This window comes from Corythoichthys intestinalis, chromosome 9, assembly GCF_030265065.1.
Source record: "Corythoichthys intestinalis isolate RoL2023-P3 chromosome 9, ASM3026506v1, whole genome shotgun sequence".
NCBI classification, from domain to species: Eukaryota; Metazoa; Chordata; class Actinopteri; order Syngnathiformes; family Syngnathidae; genus Corythoichthys; species Corythoichthys intestinalis.
In genome coordinates, this window is record NC_080403.1 from 8,364,697 (window position 1) to 8,385,764 (window position 21,068).

General features: G+C 39.0%; 1 protein-coding gene across 1 annotated transcript; it reads right to left on the minus strand.

The window, feature by feature from the left end:
• Nucleotides 1-1,236: 1,236 nt before the first annotated feature.
• LOC130921320 (green-sensitive opsin-like) lies at nucleotides 1,237-16,306 on the minus strand. The gene is made up of 5 exons (XM_057845044.1): nucleotides 15,877-16,306; nucleotides 15,627-15,795; nucleotides 4,349-4,514; nucleotides 1,600-1,839; nucleotides 1,237-1,486 (listed from the first exon to the last, which is right to left on the minus strand). The coding sequence occupies exons 1-5, from the start codon at nucleotides 16,238-16,240 to the stop codon at nucleotides 1,388-1,390; spliced, it is 1,038 nt and encodes a 345-aa protein (XP_057701027.1). The 5' UTR covers nucleotides 16,241-16,306; the 3' UTR covers nucleotides 1,237-1,387.
• Between the last annotated feature and the right edge of the window lie 4,762 nt (nucleotides 16,307-21,068).

Consider the following 21,068-nt stretch of genomic DNA (forward strand, 5'->3'; position numbering starts at 1 on the left):
CCGATTACGAAAAAATCCTGACTAAGTGTCACATCAACACGCATGACGTGAACGTCGAAGGACTGTGATTGGTCCGCTTAGAACGTTTCCAGTTCAGCACGAAACACCGCCGCTTTCAAACATTTCTAAACGTCTTTTGTGTCGCCTATGCTTCAACATTGGTATTAACAACATTTGCTTGTTCAATATTCATTAGCTGCAGCTGCAAATACACAAGTTCCATCTTTGTTGCCGTTGCTGTTAATGACTGAAGGAAAACTAAAGGAATTCGACAAAAGTCCCCCAAAATCATACAAAGACAATGCCACAACCCTCTAGTGGCATGGCTTTGAATTACAGTTCCCTTGACACAGAACTTCAAATGCTCAATGACAGCGTAGGGTCTATGCCGTCGCTCCTCCGTATCGCAGCAGATGCCCACCTTCAGGGTGGCGTCCGTTGTGACGTCACATGCCGAATGTTAAATTTCAGGTTTTTAGCGCGCTCGGTCTGCATGGTCCGCCCCGGGCCAGTGCGTAATCTATCATTTGGACTGTCAGATTGATGATCCCGGTCGCATCAGGCGCACTGAGGCGTTCAGGACACGTGATTGCTATCCGGCTTCAGCTCGCCAGATCCGGCGCACAGTCACCTGCTATTGGGTTTGGACTGTTAGATTGATGATACGGGCCGCATCTGACGTTCAGCAGGTGTGATTGCTACGAGGATCTGGCGAGCTGAGGCTGGATTCAGCACGGTCACCTGCTATTGGGGTAGTCTTAGTCAAGCTGTGTCTTTGCATTCATCCTGGATGTCTTTATCCTACTTTGTGCAATACCCCCAGACTAGCCCATGAGTAGAGAAAACTTTAACAGAAATACTAAACAAAAACATGAATGTTTTCATAATTGCGTTTAATAAGTTTTTGTCTACACATATACAAAAATATATACAGAACCGCACTAGCCACCTCCATGGCTAGTAGACAGTAGATTGTACTAACTGGACTGTTAATAGTCCGTGCACATTAGCTCATATGTAACATTAAATATAAAATAATAAACCAAAGTATTTCAGGAGACATTTCCTCTTTCTGAGTTTTCTATTAGCCGGTTTACTACAACAGTATAATGCTATCCTGAAATTCTGGCTTTTAGTTTTTGTGTGCAACCCCAATATTTTATGTGTTCCCATCTGGCCACCTCTGTGAAAATTTTTTGGAAGTGCCACTGGTTGCTGGTGAAAAGTTCAGGTGGGATCTAATATTGGTTTCCTTACCATTTCCTACTAGATTCTCAGAAAGAGTCGCATGCCTGTCTCCACTTGCTTACAGTATACACACATGCAGCCACAATTCAGAATCGGGGAGAAGTCAAGTAGAACGTCTGAAGCAGTTATGTCATCAAATTTAAGACACGGATGACACTTCTGTCTTGCTAGTTGATACTGAGGTCTCATCTTCAACCATTCCACTCATTCCAATTGTGCTGAGCATGCAGTTGCGGAACTGAAAGACAGCACATTCAGAGGTGAAATTCTGGAGTACAAATACTAACATAAATAGAGAAAAACACTCAAATCTTTTTATCATATGTACTGTAGTTTTCCCAAAGAAGTCACCTGTTTGTTCATGACCACATAAATGATTGGGTTAAAGAGTGATGAGCTTTTGGAGAAGAAAGCTGGGACAGCCATGGCTGATGCAGAAAAGGCAGCGCCCTTGTTCAGGAAGATCCATGCTGCAACTGTGGCGTAAGGAGTCCAAGCCACCAGGAAGCCGAGCACCATGAGGATACACATACGCGTCACCTCCTTCTCTGCCTTTTGGGTGGAGGCAGAATCCTGCTGCTGGGCAGCAGCCTGCGGGAAAGAAAAAAAAACAATACACATTTTTTGACTGCATTTCAGTTTTTAATCATCAGACATAATGTACAGTGGTACCTTGACATACGATCTTTTCGACATCCGATTTAAAATTTGACTCGTCATTTATTGACATATGACGACATGCTAGAAATATGACAATTTATGTTAGCGTCGCCATTTCATTGTTTTCCCTCAAGACGGATGTACAGCCAATTCTTTTGTGAGAAATAAACATGGATACCAAGAAGGTTAGTGCAGGTGGTGTAAAATAGGAAACGTATTGCATTGAAATTAAGATGGAAATAATAGAATACCGTATTGGCCCGAATATAAGACGGCCCTGATTTGTCAAGTCTCAAGGTTGAAAAACTTTTGAACACCAAATTAATTTTTATACAGAAAATAATTACAGTACATCCGAAACAAATGATTATAGAGATATATTTGAGGAAAAGCATGTTATTTTGCCTCATTCAAATCTTAATATCTGGACATTTAAATATGTAAACTAAAGTGCAATCACATTCGTAAATGAATGGCTTCTGGTTTTTGAAATGTAAATAAACCAATCTATTGTGATAAAACAACAAAATTGCAATAACTGCATTAACCATCAAAGTGAAGTCTAACTGTAACTGTAGTCTTGAAACAAATTTGAATAAGGAAAAAAAATTGCAATAAAATAATGCAAACTGGTTAAACTTAAAGTAGCTGAGATCTGTCATTACAGAACATCGCTTCAATGATATCTGGCGCCATCTAGCGCCGTGAATGGGGAAAGTAGCTGAGATCTGTCATGACAGAACATCGCTTCAATGATATCTGGCACCATCTAGCGTCGTGAATGGGTATAATGTCTAGACCGCTGGGGATGGCGTGGCTCAGTGGTAGAGTTGAGAGAGAGTTGTCCCCTAACCCAGAGGTTGGGGTTCGATTCTTTGCCCTGGTGAACTTGCCTAAGTATCCTTGAGCAAGATACTGAACCCCGCATTGCTCCTGGTGCTGCATCACCAGTAGGTAGATGGCAATGTAGTGTAAAGCACTTTGAGCACCTTGAAAGGTGGAAAAGCGCTATACAAGTATAACACCATTTACCGCGAATATAAGACGACCCCCTCTTTTTCAGTGTTATATTCGGGCCGATACGGTAATGTGAGCTTGGTGTTGGCGTCAGTAAACTGGCTCTACAACACGGCCGGAATATGTCTAGGATGTCGACAGTCCTCCTCCGACCTCCGTTCGCCAGTCTTTATAAGATAAGGTGACAATTATTATTATTGTGTCGCCGGCTTCATCAGGTTTTTAATCACTTATTTCAAAAGTTGTGCAACACAACACGGCTACTGTACGCCGTAGTCGACGCCAACAATAAAATGAAAATAGAAAGTAAAAATTCCTCTCCTCTTTTTTTAGGGGTATGTGTAATCGCAATTAGTAATTGTACCAGTCGTATTTATTAAGGATTTAGCGTAGGTTTTTGGGCTGTGGAACTAATTAATCGAATTATAATGTATACTTATGGGAAAATCCTGCTCGACATACAACCATTTCGACTTGCAAAACAGGTCCTGTAACAAATTAAATTCGTATGTAGAGGTACCACTGTATTGCCATTCTGAAGACCATTGTGATCAAAGGATTATATCTTTGGAAAAAAATACTTGTCCTCTAAATAATAGTAATTGAAACAACAGCCAACAACCCTAATCTATAGAAAATAAAATAGCAGGTTGCCTTCAGAATCCAATTTTCCGACATATGATCAAGCGGTATCTGAAAAAGTCTAACATGAGGACTATAACTGCTTTAGAAAGTCAATATAGTTTAGCAGGTAACTTATTTATTTGATCAGAAGGCTATGTGGCGTGGGATCCTAGATTAAAGAAACCATTTTCAACGATGGGAAAAAAGAATCCAAAGTTAAAAAGCAAAATGCTTGTTATACTTTGGTTGAATAAATCAGCAATTTTATAACAATACAATATTAAATCTTAGGACACCGATACGATATATTTGATTGAAGGGCCTTCAGTCGATTTTCTTCAATCGACGAAATTATTTACACTTTTAACACAATCAGTTACATTTAACTTCGCGCCATAAAAATTACAAAGCAATTTTGACAATTTTAATGCTGAAACATTTCAGAAATTTGAATGAAATTCATTCTTTATAATAAAATGGCATCTAAAAGATGACGATATTGCGCATTGTTTTGCATTTTGAACGATTTAATTTTGATTGTTGCCTAACCAGTCGATATATCCATCCAGATCAATGTGTCCTTACAGCTCTATATAGAAGTGCAAACTTGATTTACAATTTTAATCAAATTGTAGTTTTCATTTTTGGCTTTCTTTTGTTCCCTCAGAAATTGAGCAGCCTAATCGATTCAGATGTGGGTTAACTCCTTGGCACAAATAGCAACTTTGCCCTCTACTATAACACATAATGATTGACAGCAATTAGTGTTCAATTCACACATAGCGCTCATAACACTTACTGCTTTCACAGTCAGCACAAGGCTGCCATAGGTGAAGAAAATTATGGAAACAGGGACAAGAAAGTGACCGATGAACATATACATGACATAGGACTCATTGTTGTAGCCTGGAGCCAAAGTGTAGTAGTCAGGTCCACACGAACACTGCAGGCCCTCGGGGATGTACCTGAAAACACACAGAGACAAAATCAACCCAAAACCAACCGTTAATTTGAACTCTGTAAGCCTTGCGTTACACTGAAGGGAATAGTATCTTTTCTCGTATTACCGTTTCACTGACATACAGAAACTACTTTTTGCTGTAACTTCTAACCTAACTCGTTACATTTTCTCATTCCATTACGGCCCAATAGTTCTCGTACGAGCATTAACCAAGTTATTTATGTTAAGTGATCCAAGTGAAAAGTCTCCCCCTGCAGCGCCGTGACACGTGAGTTTAACTGTAATCTGATTAGTCTCTATCAGTAACAAGCAATCTAAAGCGTTAATTTCCCCAAACCAGTAATCTGATTAAATTCCTTAGTGTCTGCGCAGTACTATTTTGTTATGCCTCATAATGTATGTGGAATGAAGAATACTGTAAGAGCATTTTGAATAGAAATTGTTAGAAAGGTTTCCAAAGGTTCGTTTCCATGGGAACTGTTGGAATTGTGAATACAGTTAACATTTATTCTTTCCTTATAGTTAGTTACCAGATAGGATAACCTCTGTCTAGTTAGCCTTTCCTTTGTTCTGGGCCATGTGGCCCTCATGTGATCTACTCAATGTCCCATGTTGCCTTCCGGACCCCTCCCATCCTATTGTTTGCCCCTAAATAAAGAAGGCTGTGACACAGCAGCTTGGGGGGAGCAGTAACCAACCTCCACAAAAGCTACATCGACTTCCTGCATGTTCTTTTTAGCCAAGCTAGGTGTAGCCTACATAAACCTAGCTTCAAATCTAACATTTTCTTGGTCCTTCGAGCCAGATGCAACATATCTGGACGACGCCAGCCAGCAAGAACTATCACCATCAAGTTTCAACTTTTTACTATGTGAGGTGATTTTTCTGGTTTGTTGGCATCCAAGGATTGACGCGTTGCTGAAGTACAGCAGAAGAACAAGCGGGAGGTAGGTTTAGCTTTTGTTGTGTGACTGTGTGTGTAAAATAGGTTAAATTCCTTTGAGCGGTAACTCCTAAAAGTGTACTAAAATAGGTTTTGCATAGGTTTCCTTCGAGCGGTAACTCGTAAAAATTAGGACGGTTCATGTCATCTTTGAGAGCGCTAACTCTCAGAAAATAGGTTTGGTATTCCTTGAGAAGTTACTCAAAAATTACTAGGTTTCATACGTGTGTATAAATGCCTTGCCAAGGGTCTCATTAGGACTTGGAAGAATACCTGAAGGACTTTTGTCTTATAGGGGGTTTAAATAGGACTTGGTATTCTATCCTTGAGAAGTTCCTCAAAAAAGTACAGGTTTTATACCAGGGTATAAAAGCCTTTTCAAGATTCTCTCAGAACTTGAATAAATACCCGAACGACGGTTAGTCTAATAGGGGGTATGAATGAAAACGTGTGGTTAGTTTAAACTGTTTCACAGTGTGTGTGTTGCTGAGCACGTGGTTGCTGCTAACACGTGTTGTTGCATTGTGTTTAGTTGCTAACGTAGCCTGTATTCCTTTGTGTATTTTGTTAGCAAAAACGTTTGCTAGTATGCTCATTTCTGAGTTAAAACGTGTGTAAAACATAGTGTTCGACACTAACTTGTAATTGGAGCTAGTGTGTTAGCGTTACACCAAAACGATAACTTGGGGAATAAAACAGCGAAGTTTGAACATAATGATTGTGTGTATATGAAGGCGCATTACCCAGGTTCAGAAAAGTACATAAAGAAATGGCGAAAGAAATTTAATTTGAATGGTAAACTGGACTTTGAAGTGAACGAAGTTATTATAAATTGCATCAAGGCGAACGCATGTGGCAATAGAGATAGACAGAAAAAACTTGGCTTAAATGAGGCATATAGGTGGCTTAGTAACCGCTCATAGTTAAATTCTGTTTTGATCACACACTTGCTGAATGTTTTGGGACTGAGAAAGGCATGACGATCGCGGGTGCACATTTGAGCCGAGTGCAGCCACCTGTTGAGATGTGTGAGCGAATGTTGAGCTGTGAATGCACGTGAGTATTTTTCCTTCATTCTGGAATGTTCCAGCGATAGGTTGAAGCCGCTACATGCGCAGCCATTTCGCAGCTTTGCTGTTGCAACGCCGGGTTGTCGTCGCTCCAAGTCGGCAAGCATTGTTTACATCATATTTGTATTTCACATTCACGGCGTGAGGTGACACATCTTTGCGATGTGTTGTAAGTCTGATTGAGTGTAAAGTGCTTAGTTTCCGCCACGTTTTGTGGCAAAACTCACCGCATGTGGGTTCGGCGTACTTCTGGGTTGCATTTGCGCCTGTCCCCACCTTTGTGTTTATTGCGCATTTATTTATGTGTAGTTGGTTATCGTGCAGTCAATTTGCATTGTTTTACATTAGCACTGATTTGCTGTTAACCCTAACACCTAAACCCTAACCCGAAGTTCAGAATTTTTGACATTAGGTTTAATCTTGGAGTTAGCAGGGGTTTAATTAGCCCGTGGAGTTGATTTCAACAAATTCCATGCAGTTTGTCAGTTATTTGTTAGTTTTGGGGCTCCTAAGTGGATAAGTTAGCACGAGTCAATTGTGGTTGAAATCAACTCCATTGACTAATTAAACCCCCACGCTAACTCGAAGATTAAGCCTTAAGTGAAAAATTTTGATCTTCCTCTTTAAATTCAATTATCGGAAAGTTAAATATTTGTGGGGACATTTTTCTATTGTCATTTTTCTGTTGAGGTAGCAAAGGGAGAAAAATTGGTAAAAAAGTAACCTAGAAATTACTTTTTAAGTAATTTAGTTACTTTGATAATAAAGTTTTTGAGGCATAATCAGTAATTAAATTACTTTTACAAGTAATCTGTGAGAACACTGAGGGGGCCACGCTGCACAAATATCCAAAAAGGACACTCGAGTTGTTGTTTATTCTTGCATGAGTTGTAAGTACAGTGATACATTTGTCTTTACTTGACATCTAAAGCCCTTTTCAGACGTACGCATCTAATCATAAATAAATACACATTTAATCGGGCAGCATTTATGTCTGAAAGCAATTTCCCCGGTCCACTGACACAGAGATGACACGGAGATTAACCGGATCGCGTCCTACTATAATGTCCGGACTTATCCGGGATGTGGTATCAGTGAAAGCAGCCGTTTAATTCGCCGGTCACAGCTCGAAGACTGATGACGTAAATTTCATGTCGGGCTAATTGTCATTTCCTCTTTGTTCGCAGTAAGACAAAAAGTGGTAAACAAGCATTACAATTATCAACATGGCAAACTGTTAAGATAGCAAAATTAAACTGGAAACATAATGAAATTAAATTGCTACTGAATCTTAGAGCCGAGGAAGAGACAGTCCATCGCCCATCTTTGGAAATGTGTGGTTTATTTTGTTGCCAATGCTGACCAAAAATGACGTAATGTCCTTGGTTATTAAATTGCAGCCCCCCGCCCTCCCCGCACAGACAGTGGTGAGAGTCTGAAAGTATCCAACCCGGGTAATTCCCGGTACATCTCCCCATGTCTGAAAGCCATGACACGGGGTAAGTCCCGCCTCATTTTACACGGGAATTAAGCGGGATGAAAATCTGAAAGGGGCTTGAGAGTGTTTGTGTATCTGTTAAACAAAGAATAAAAGAAAATTTAAGACATACAGTGTAGTTTATTTATCAAAATACGACACAATCATATAGAAACAAAAGCAACAATAAAATGAAAAATAATTTGTATTATTGACGGGGCTTCTGAGTGAGCCACTAAATATCTTTAGACATTCAAAACCTTTGTCCCCTCATCATATTTATAAATTCAACATTGTCTCACTGCTTGTCGTGTGCTTTAAAAGGTGGACATTTTGTCAGAAAAGCAGATGCTTTTTGGAGTAAAAGAGAAAAAAAGAAAAAGAGGACGCGGAATTGAATGAGTGCAACCGTGAGGTAAGGGAAGCTCAAGCAAGAACAGGAGAACTGTAGACCACACCTTTTTCAGAGATATACTGTAACTATAACTCTTTACGATTCAAAACTAACTTGAACAATGCCAGTGATCTAATGATATATCACAGTTCTATATAATCTGAGTAATAATCTTATGGTAATAGAAGTGCTTTGAAATTATGGGAAAGCTTGCTTGCTTGAAAGCAGTTTGACAGTACAGAGGTAAAAAAGAGAGGCATACACAGGACACTCAAAATATCTCTCTGAGTCCTTCTCGATTCGCTTTGGTACTTTCTGTGTGTTTTTCCAAAAGTTTATGTTAAAAAAAAAAAAGTGTACTTTATCCACATCCATCTCATGATTACATTCCTGTATTTTCAATTACTGTTAGAGCAATACCCTAAATTTGCTCGCACGCACACACAAAAGTCAGGATCTGAAATGCAGTGCGAGGTATAGAAACATCAAAGTGATAAGATGGCAGTTCGTTTTCATTTAGGTAGCGTTTTAAACACTTCTGTTATGATTTGGTGCTAACTGAGCACTCACCAATAGCGGGTTAGAAAAAATCTATAGTATCGAATATATTATATCAAGATTCTGATTCTGATATACCGTATTGGCCCGAATATAAGACAGTTTTTTGCATTGAAATAACACTGAAAAAGAGGGGGTCGTCTTGTATTCGCGGTCTAGACATTATACCCATTCACGACGCTAGATGGCGCCAGATATCATTAAAGCAATGTTCTGTCATGACATATCTCAGCTACTCTCCCCATTCACGACGCTAGATGGCGACAGATATCATTGAAGCGATGTTCTGTCATGACAGATCTCAGCTACTCTAAAGCTTAACTAGTTTACATTATTTTATTGCAATTTATTTTCCTTATTCAGATTTGTTTCAATACTACAGTTACAGTTAGACTTCACTTTGATGGTTAATACAGTTCTTGCAATTTTGTTGTTTTATCACAATAGATTTATATTATATTATATTATATTATATTATATTATATTATATTATATTATATTATATTATATTATATTATATTATATTATATTATATTATATTATATTATAGAATAGAATAGCTTTATAGAATAGATTTATTTAAATTTCAAAAACCAGAAGCCATTAATTTACGAATGTGATTGCACTTTAGTTTACATATTTAAATGTTCAGATATTAAGATTTGAATGAGGCAAAATAACATGCTTTTTCTCTCAAATATATTGTTGTAATCATTTGTTTCGGATGTACTGTATTTTCTGTATTAAAATTAATTTGGTGTTCAAAAAGTATTTTATCAAACTTGAGTCCTGAAAAAGAGGGGGTCGTCTTATAATCAGAGCCGTCTTATATTTGGGCCAATACGGTACTACAGTAATTAAATACAGTATTTTTCAGGGTATAGGTCACACTGGCGAAAAGTAACAGCAGCCAAAAAATGATGAATGAAGAGAATAAGTTGCATTTTGGGGGAAATTTTATTTTTTATCAGTGACTATGAACAAACATTAGAGTACAACGTCGGAATACCGATGCAGGCAAATCATCTGTTCTGCTACTATTGGATCTCAGCGCCGCATTTGACACTGTTGATCACAACATACTACTCAGCAGATTGGAACAGTGGGTAGGGCTTACTGACACTATTCTTCAGTGGTTCGTGTCCTATTTGCATGATGGGGATTTCTTTGTGTCGGTCGGAGACCATCAGTCAGAACGAACCAAATTCACGTGTGGAGTCCCTCAAGGGGTCAATTCTTGGACCACTCTTATTTAACATCTATATGCTTCCGTTAGCTCAGATAATGGAACAGTATGACATCTCCTATCACGCCTATGCAGATGACACACAACTGTACATTTCTGTGTCCCCACATGATTATAGTCCCTTAGTCACCCTGAGCAAATGCATTCATCAAATCAATGAATGGATGTGCCAGAATTTTCTCCAGTTAAATGTGCAGAAGACAGAGGTGATCATTTTTGGGCCAAAAAAGGAAAGGTCAAAGATCAGCAGCCAACTTAGCACAATGTCACTTACAGCTACAAATCAAGTCAGAAACCTTGGCGTAATTATTGACTCAGACCTAAAATTTGATAACCATTTAAAGTCCGTCACTAAATCCGCTTATTACCACCTAAAAAATATAACCAGAATTAAGGGGCTTCTGACTCAACAAGACATGGAAAAACTTATGCATGCATTCATTTTCAGCAGATTGGACTATTGCAACGGTATATTTACAGGTCTTGATAAAAAATCAGTCAGGAAGTTGCAGCTGGTACAGAATGCTGCAGCCAGAGTCCTCACAAATACAAGGAAGCTGGACCACATTACACCAGTTTTGAAATCGCTACACTGGCTTCCAGTAAGTCAAAGGATAGACTATAAAATACTACTGCTCGTCTACAAAACACTTAATGGCCTTGGACCAAAATACATGCTTGACTTGTTAGAGTCCTATGAGACATCTAGACCCCTAAGGTCGTCTGGAACCGGTCTTTTGCATGTTCCAAGAACAAGAACCAAGCAGGGTGAGGCAGCATTTAGTTATTATGCTCCTCACCTCTGGAACAAGTTACCCGAACGTCTGAAGTATGCTCAAACTGTTAGCTCTTTTAAATCAGGGCTAAAAACGCTTTTGTTTAGCACTGCATATCTATAACTGTCTATATATTTCAATCTACCTGCTTTCTATTCTTCTTGTTTTTATCTCCATTGCTGATTTCAATTATTATTAGTAGTAGTAGTTTTTGTTTTATTTTTATTTTATTTATTTATTTTTATTCTGTGATTAAATGCGATCTTTTGTCTTCGTTTCTACGTTGTGTTGATTTAAATGTGATTTTTATGATCTTCATGTGATGTAAAGCACTTTGAATTGCCTTGTGTTGAATTGTGCTATATAAATAAGTTTGCCTTGCCTTGCCTTGCCTTACAATCATATTAAAAACAATAAAATGGAAACAATACAGTTGGTATCTATCAACTCAAAGAAATAGGGAAGCTTCGGATCAAGTGCATTCCAGCAGAAAGAATCCTTCATTAATTGATATTCTGTGCCTTCTTAAGGCCGTTTCAAACTGGCGGCAGCCTAGTGAAAAGGATTCACTACAACCCATTCATTGCGTATGTGCGAGGGGACTTCTCGGCAAAAGTGAGCGGCGGCAGTCGTTTTTGGACGGAGCGGAAAGGCTTGAGTGAATTTTTGCGAGGGGCGGGGCCCAAAATAGGGACTTGTTCTATTTTCAGAACAGCGCCGCCGCACTTACATCAACAACGCATCCAATAGCAGAGGGGCAGGTGTACTTATATCAGTGCTCACAGGCCGTTTCGGCAGACAGATATATGCAAATCAAAGCCAACGAAACCTTGATAAAATTTCACGAGCTTTGGAACACCCGAAAAATGATACCTGTCCTTGTTAAGCTAAATATTAATGTATCTATGTTAGTTCATGTGCAAATGTAGTTCGCAAACAACAAAAAGAACTATTCACTTTTTCACTGAAATTAGGAAAACTCTTTACACGGCTATTATAATGCTGCCTACTCATTGAAATAGAAAAAGTCACAGTTTTCTTGTGTAACAACGAAAAATAAACACATTGGTGCTAAAAAAAAATAAAATAAAAAAATTAACTAATTGTGTTAGTAACTCAGTTACCTGAATGTAAGAGTAATTAGTTATTTGGCAAAGTAACTGGTGTTACCGTTCATGTTTTTTTTTTCTACAAAAAAGAAAAACAGGTCACACAATGTGAAGTTCAAAGGGTTTTTTGGGACAATTGGCCCTAGCCCAATTCTTCACTCTACACTTAACTAGACACAGGAGTATTGCGATAACTAGATAGTAACCTTTGCTATGTGTGGAAGTCATTTAATGTTGTAAATCAACCGCTAAAGTTGTTGAAATTGCTCCCATTATTGCATCAGTTCCCATCTGTCGACTTTCGACATGTGTAAGTTTTAAAACTGTCTCATCATTTAAAGATAGATTTTAGTCAAGTTTTGCCGATTTAGGAGCATTTTAGATAAAAAGTTACTTGGGCGTAGTTTGTAGGCTATTGGCTACAGTCAGGTATTATTGGAGCCACCTAGCATTGTGCTTGCATTGGCGTCCCACTCCCTTGCCTCCTCCCCACTCCTGCTTTGCTCTCTCGTCTCTGTGAGTCGGTCTTTCTCAGACGTTTCTCGCGTCAGTCAACCAACATAGTAACGCATATTAACGCACGCCTTTCCCGCCTCAGAAACGGTAACGGCGTTGCCAAGATGAGAAAAGTAATTAATTAGTTTACTCACTACTGAAGAAAATAACGCCATTAGTAACGCCGTTATATTCTAACGCCGTTATTAACAACACTGTATATCGTATATTATAGTGTGGTATATGATTACATTATAGTATATTTTCATTGTCACTTCTGAACAATTCTGTCAACTTTAAAAGTTAAGAGCACACCTATTGCGCCCTTCTCGTGGCTCTCAATGTTAACAAAAATATAAAATTTGCACCTGAGAATTAAGTCGACAGCCTAGACAAACTACAATTAAAAAAAAAAGTGCAATATATAGAACAGAAAATACAGTAATCAGGAATCCTTGTTAACGACGTTGTCTTTGTTAGGTAGTATATTTAAACTCATCGTGTAGTTTTTCTGTGAGGTCAGACGTGAGGGGGGGCCGACAGCAACCACTGTGAACTAGGACACAAGCTTTGTGGTGCCCACCTCCAGCCTGATAGCCTTTTTGCACGAGCAGCAGTCCAGTATGAAAGGGTCCAGCCTTGGCGACAAGATGAAGAAGCCACCGAATTTCTGATGTAGCTGCATCAGGAAGTAATGCTGCTTTAATGTGGTGTTGTAATTATGGTAACTACCACTTGTCAAGTTATAAAATGCATGAGAACGCCCCCTCAAGTTGTATTTTCTACTGGAAAACTGACTTGGCATTCTGAGTCGAACTGTCTTGTATATGTACACTTCAAATTTATAATGTCTTAATCAGATTATTTTTCTTAAATGTAGGTAAATAACTTTCTCCACCTTGTTTCGAGCGTTAAAGACTAATTAACAGATTATTGCGTCAGATTGTTCCATTTACTTTAAGTAAATAATACTATCGGTTCTTAATAAGCCTATACATTTAAAAGTTGGTAATTGTTTACCTAAATCAAGGAATATTTGCTTTCAAATAATGTTTTGAACAACATCTATTCTTGAATTATGAACTTTTCGACATCTCAAAGCTTTTTTTAATATTAAATATACTAATTTATTGCTTAAAATAAGTATGTCAAGATTATTTTCAGCTTGCTATTTTTCTTATTTCAAGAAATCTAAGTGAGTAACATTTTCTTGAAGCACTGGCAGATAATTTCACTAATTTATAGTAGATTTACACTGAAAACAAGGGCATTTAACTCGTATTAAGGAGGTGTGTTTTTGCAGTGTACTTGTTTAAAGTATATGCCAATGATAGCATGATTTACAGGGGATCCCAAAAGGACTCGGCCCATATCCCTAAACCTGGAATCGGGAACCCAAAATGTTGAATGAGCCATATTGGACCAAAATAACCATGACAAATATGTGAGCCGCAAAAAATTAAAAGCCTTATATAAGACTCAAAATGAAGGCAACACATGTTGTATGAATGTGAATAATGTGCCCCTTATCTGGGCAACAAACATAGTGCAACAAAACGCAGCCTCTATTTATAAAAAATAAAAAAGCACTCTATTGAAAAGTTAGAGTACGGTATAAAATTGGAGTTCATGTTTGCTGGTGAATGACTCTTTCATTTAATAGTCACCATATGTGAACGGTCTCCCGGGTTGCAACAAAATTTGCAGCAATAGTGGAGTTTCGAGATGCAATCCACTTGTTACATCTATTTTTGCACTTGTCTAATTTCTCCAGAAGTAATGCAACCGCACTTACTCGGCTGCAATAGAAATTTCTTGCCACATTATTCTTTTTGTGATTTGGCAACTTCTCAATACAGAGCAAACATTCAGAAAATCCTTCCGAATTGGCAATGAATGCGTATGATTCGGCCCAAGAAACGTTGAATCCTCTGTTCTCCTCAGTTTTTCTCTTTTCCCCTTTGCTATCCATGGCACATCATATAGCCGTCGTTTTGTTTACAACAGTCACCCTGCTGATAGAAATGTGTGTCGCAGACTATAACGCAAATCTTCGTTGACAGAAATGTTGAAATGTAATGTTTATTCTACACTTTTTTACGCCATTTGTAAATGGATGTTAAGAATGTTTGGGTCGTGTTTGTCTTCCTACAGAGACCATATCTAAAAATATATATATATATTTCTCCTCCCCATCTTTTCCATTTTCAAACATTTTGGAAGAAGCTTCAGGGAGCCACTAGGGCAGTGCCAAAGAGCCACATGCCTGTTGCCGACCTCCGCCCTAAACTTTGTCGTCCCCTTGTATGTGGACCCATATTTCCGTATTGCTCTGTGTATAAACTACGCAAGTGCTGAAATATCATCATCATCACCAACTCAAACTGGTGTTTCAAGAAATCGCATTCCAAGTGGTGCGCCTTGAACGTTTGGCAGTTTTCTGTATCAAGCGAAGACACTTAATGGGTGGTGGAGGTGGTTGGAAGAGTGATGATGATAATAGATGAATGAGTTGGTCTAAAACAGATTTGCCCACGCAATTTTTTTTTTTTTAAAGTCTGTGCCTGCCATGTTTTTTTGTTGTTGTTTTTGCTATTTGCTACGGCAACAAAAGCACATGAACAGGACACACCCATAGTTCTCAATTAGCAAGTGCGATCCTCGTTCCCAAAGCAGGCAACCGCCATTGTATTTTTTGTGAGGTGGTCACATGTTCTAATGGGGATCGTGGCCAATCAAGTGCATTTATGCTACAACAAGGAAGTGGAAAGAGAACTGTAATAGTCATGCTAAGCTTTTGCTGTCAGTGCGGCAATGCAATTGTGGTTGTTTGACAACTTACTGTATGTTGTCACGAACGTAATTATTTTAAACAGAAGTTCTCGTAACGAGTGGGAAAACACATAATGTTAATACTCTGCACCTTTCTTCACCACTCGGTTACACATGGCAGACAAAAGTGGATAAATATGAAGTCTTCTGTTGCAAATATCAATTTGGGGAAACTGTACGAAAGAGGTTGGAGGTTGGGTTCGATTTAGAAATTACCTGGACCAGCCGACAAGTGGGGGCGCAGCGCAAGATATTGCCAAAATCCAAGTGAACCCCACTCCAGCACCAGCGTGGCTAGCCGTGAATTTAAAGCTTCCCATAGGTTTGCAGACAACAATGTACCGCTCGACAGCCAGCACCACCAAAGACCACAAAGCAATTTGACCTGTAAGGAGGTGAAGTCACATTTCAACCAACAAGATAACAGATAATAAGGAGAGGAATCGTAAGTGGTGAAATTTCTCACCTCCCAATGTAGCCATGAATCCCTCAACTGCGCAGCCAATCGGTCCAAAAATAAAGTAGCCATTGATTGCAGTGACGAAAGTAATTGTGAATCCAAAGCATACCATGATGAGTCCAGCCACAGCCAAGTTAACTAGAATGTAGTTGAGAGGTTGTCGAAGCTTCTTGTTCTGAGCTGTGACCACCAATGTTAGCGCATTGATGGGGAAGCCGGTGCAGATGAGGAAGAACATGTAGGCAGCCAGTAATTTAAACTGAATTGGATTGCCCAAGTAGTATTGTGGGTACTCAAAGGGACTCCTGACAAGCCCCGTGTGGTTGTTCATGGGGATGTAGAAGTTTTTTCCCTCAGTGCCGTTCTGCATTGTTGATGAAGAAAGAAGAAAATGGATCAAAAGGAAAGTAAAGTGAAAACTGAATGAACACCCAGCATCAAGTTGGTTAGTTTTATACCACCCTTCATGGATTACTTGACTGGGAGTGCCATGGATTAGTGGGTTTAACTGCTTAGCCAAATTAATAATGGATGCTGTCTATAAAGTAGCTCAAGCTGAAATTAAAACCAGGAAAATGTATGGACTTTTAGCTTTAAAATGTGATTTTCAAAAAAGGGGGGAAAAGTGGTGAGACAATATAACAGTCACATTTTTGTCCATATACAACACAATTGATCCATTCTCTTTGAAGCAAGGGAAAATGACCAACAGCCAGAAAATCTTAATTCCCTAGATGACTGTTGGATATTTAAATCACTTTAATTCCATGGTTAAAAAGGTATCATTTTTACTTTCAGCAAATTTTATATCTAACACAAATAATCTTAAAACATTTTTAGACAGAAGTCAAATTCTCATTTGGGGTTGAAACGAAAGACCACTTTCTTTCTTGTATAGTAAAATTGTGCACATAGTTAAACTGACATACGATCACCCGATATTCATCTTAATGTTAGCACTTTTTTTTTTTAAGAAACCTTTTTGATTCCTCACATCACATTATTAAATCACACTGTATAACAAATAACATACAATTCATATTAAAAAATGGCATTTGAACTTTTTCTCTTACTGTTATCAAACAGCAGCATTTGAAACGGTAACTACGTATCCGTCATTGAGATTTAGATGCAATGTTAAATATATATATATATTTTAACCATTTTAGCTGCACAACATTGTTGTGAAAGTAAAAAAAAAAGTGACTCAAAATTACACACCAGTTTTCTTGTTCAACATTATCTGAAGCTAAAAGTGAGAAATGATATTCAGTGTAATCCGATTTACAAATAACACCCCAAAAAGGGGCAAGCGGTTTAGCATTTAAAACCTTTAAAGCCACCGTGGCCTTTGCACTGGCCCTTAGTAATCCCCTTGACAAGGTGTGGTGACTGATGGATTTATAGACTCTTCCTTCCAAATCTTATCACTTATGTAGTTTTCACATCTTATCCAATTGCACCGCTTTAAACTGACACATAATTGAACAATGATGCCGTTAGGGCAGGAATGTCCAAACTATTCCACACAGGGCCACAGTGGGTGCTGGATTTCGTTCCAACAAAACAAGACGATACCTTTTAACCAATCTGGTGTCCTACAAGTGTAATCTGTTGATTGTAGTCAGGTCCTGCCTGTTTTACCAGAAACTCATTGGTTAAACCAGTGTTTTTCAACCAGTGTGCCCCGGCACACTAGTGCGCCGTGAGAGATCATCAGGTGTGCCGCGAGAAGTTATTCCAATATCCCGTTTTTTTACGTCGTCGGGCAGAGTTGCAGTAGGAAAGAAGGAGTAGGTAGAAGGTTGCAGTCGTGTGCAAATGAGCAAGGTATCACTCGTGTCGCGTTCAAGAACTGCTCAGATTTCTAGCCATCAGCCACCTTGCTGTCTGCGACATTGTGGACCCCAGCACATCTGCTGTACATCATTTGATTAGAGTCGTCAAATGTCAGTATACATGAAAGTGTCCTTTCCATTTCATCCATATGTGAGGCCGTTAATCCTCCCATGTTTTATTCCAACACATTCTCGAGGACAGCAAGGTGGTTGATGGCTAGAAGTCCGAGCAGTTCTTGAACGCAACACGAGCAGTTGCATTTGCCCTCGTTTCAAATTAAGTCAATAGACTATTTTGTTCGCCTCTGTGAAAACATGGAGAAACCTTTTTTTTTTTTTTTTAATAGAAAAACTACAAAGGTAAATGAGAAAGCACTCAAAGCCAGTTACCCTTTTGCTGAACTTGTTGCTAAATCCAAAAAGTCCCATATTGTGGCAGAGACAATACTACCTACCTGCAAAGCCATTGTCAGCAAGATGCTTGCCCCTGATGCAATTACAGACATTGCTAAAGTCCCCCTGTTTGACAATTCTGAGCTTTTCAAGCCTAACTTCTATAAAAAAAAATATAAACAGAGAGCGACTAAGAGCTCTTGACGAAGATTCCTGCCAGGGTATCGGCTTTGTGTTCATCCATACAGGCTCAAGTTTCACACTGAGTAAGTATAAATATTGAGAAATGATTTTATGATTAAAAATATACTGTACAGAAAGTAATTTTGGAAGATTTTTGGTTTGTGGTGTGCCGTGAGATTTTTTCCGATGTAAAAACGTGGTGTGACTCAGAAAAGGTTAAAAAACACTGGGTTAAACTGTATGTGTTCAATTGGTAGAACAAAAACCAGGACTCACAGCGGCCCTTGAGGGCCGGTTTGGACACCCCTGCTTTAGGGAAATCGTCTTTATATTGAATGGTAACCCATGTATTTGAATCAGCCTCATGCCAACGATTTCCAACCCTAATCCAATGTGTCGGTTTATATGTGTGTATGCATGTACAGGGTGACCAAAAAAAATAAATAAATAACTTTTTAGCAGTCCAACTAAAATAAAAAAAAACAATAATGATGGAAGAAAAACATTTATTCACAGTCGTTGAATCGTTAAAGTACGTACGACAGGATAAAAAAAAGTCTTAAAGAGCATTATTATGTGAATTAGAATAATATTTTGAGACAATTCGACTATATACAACAATTTGGCAAAGCGCGGATGACGACAAATGACTCTTTTAATCCGCCGTTTAGCCACGCCTACCATTATAGGGCTCTAGCGTCTCCAACAGGAGGATGACGTCGGCGGGGTCATGGTTTCATCTGATTTACAATTCACCCCATTGAGGGGGAATTATTCAGAATGAGGAAAATGCGACGAAGAGAGCCACGAAATGTCATTGTTTCGGTCTCTCTACTCCAATATTTTTTAGGATATTCTTTTTATCCAAGTATTTTTCCCCGATTGCTAAATAAATGGTATGGTCATGACAAATAACAGTCTTGTGCTAAATGGAATGTGAAATAATCAAAATGCATTTATTCAGTAGGACATAGCAAAATTACTCCATAATGGTCAAAACTGTCGACTTCACTTTCACTGTCGCACCTACTGAACAATATTTTATGCCAACGTATTTAGTCAGGCTTTTGTCATTTCCCTGCCCCGGCTTCGGAGAATGTAAACAAACCAAGAGGCGTGATAGCTAGCCGACTTGCTAAACCGAACAGAGTGACGTCTCAAAGTCCTATTTTCGCTTTTCGAAGCGAAAAATCACATAAAACTAGCCCAGATAGTGTCACACGGCGGCGGGGTTGTTAATTGTCTTCGTCGATCTGCAACCCGCCTGGCGGCGAGCAAGCCACAGCTCGTTCCCCTGCTACGGACAGGAGAGCTCGCCAGGGAAGCTGCTGGAGTGAACAGCCAGACGAAACGACCGACATTGGAGGAGCGTGTAGCTGCCACATGGTCAACATGAATATGGCGTAAAATAATGCTTTACTACATGGCACAGATGTAAACAGAGAGCGGTGTGCAGTTGTTGTGCAACTAACATGGTAGGGTGTGTCTGAGGAGTACTTTTCTACATGTTTGTCTATGATCAAAAGTAAGTAAATAGTCCCTTATTTAAAGAAAGTTTGTAGTGTTTACTTTGTAATCGCTGTATTCGGGGGATTTTTAAATCAAAGTTGCAATTTCTGATGGGGTTGAAAATTTGACAGAACACCGTGCACACCATGAGGGCAATAAGCCGAGTATAGGGGGGGGGTGCAAACAAGCCGCAGGTCGTCGGCCGAGTGGCATTCTCGCTGGACAATTAACCACAAAATCCAAGCCACCTCCATATAAAAACGTGTGCAATGATCCCAGTATTTGACATAACACAAAATACAATGTTTACTCACTTCCTTGCAAGTCCAATGGTCCCACAGTAGTAGGGCTTGTTTTGACCAATATCCGCTGTGAACGGGAATCTTTTGAAACCCAAAAAGGCTCACACGCCACTCCCTGGAGCAGCAACAATTTTCTGCAGCCGTTTGGCTGGCATGACATGAAAAATGAACAAATTAATACGCAAAATAAGCTGAATCCGGTGTCCATCTGCATGCTATAAAGCAATGCTTTATTGTGAGATGCTGACCCGGGTGACGTCACATTCGTATTCATCTTAAACCCGCGACTAAAGCCGAAAGTAACTCATTTTCATGGCGCGGTATTCAAAAACTGAATATATAAAACGATCGCTTCCGCACACATCCAAGCGGTCCATTTCATTCAGGAGCATAAAACACAGCGTGAATATGAAATAAACATGCTTTTTGGTGTCATACGCACTTTAAGACATGCAATTTAAGAAACAATTAAGGAATTATAAATTTCTTTCAAAATTACGTCCTTTGAAATGTGTCCTCCTGTACGAATGCATTCTTGAAATCTGCTGTGGACCACTGTTGAAAAAAGTGCGGACATGAGCAGGTGGCAGCACTGCAAGACTGTGACCTTGAGCAAGTAAATACTCTGCAATTTTAGTAACCATACTGCAGTGTTGTGCATGAACACGTTCAATGAACGATCGTTCATGAACACAATCATGTTTTGGGCGAACATGAACTGAACGCATCATATTTTGTCTCATGAACATTCCTGTGAATGCGCTCATTTTAACAGTTGTGAGGGTCGTTCATAACTTCGTTCATTGTCAAGTACTGGTGTTGTGCAGCAAAGAACATTATGGACTACTGCAGTATATGAGATGTCAACTCTTTTTTATGCACCGTAATTCTCGTGCACATCTCACTAGTTATCATATAGACAAGTTTCCCGAGTGAAATATGGGCGGCGCCATCTTGGAAAATGTCTGCTCCG

Bases quoted from the DNA above. Each gene is read 5' to 3' on its own strand.
- LOC130921320 (XM_057845044.1), bottom strand. From the start codon at position 16,240: ATGCAGAACGGCACTGAGGGAAAAAACTTCTACATCCCCATGAACAAC. The intron at 15,796-15,876 runs GTGAGAAATTTC...ACCTCCTTACAG, and splicing joins ATTCATGGCTACATTGGGAG to GTCAAATTGCTTTGTGGTCT. The intron at 1,840-4,348 runs GTAAGTGTTATG...TCTTTCCCGCAG, and splicing joins TTGTGCTGACTGTGAAAGCA to GCTGCTGCCCAGCAGCAGGA.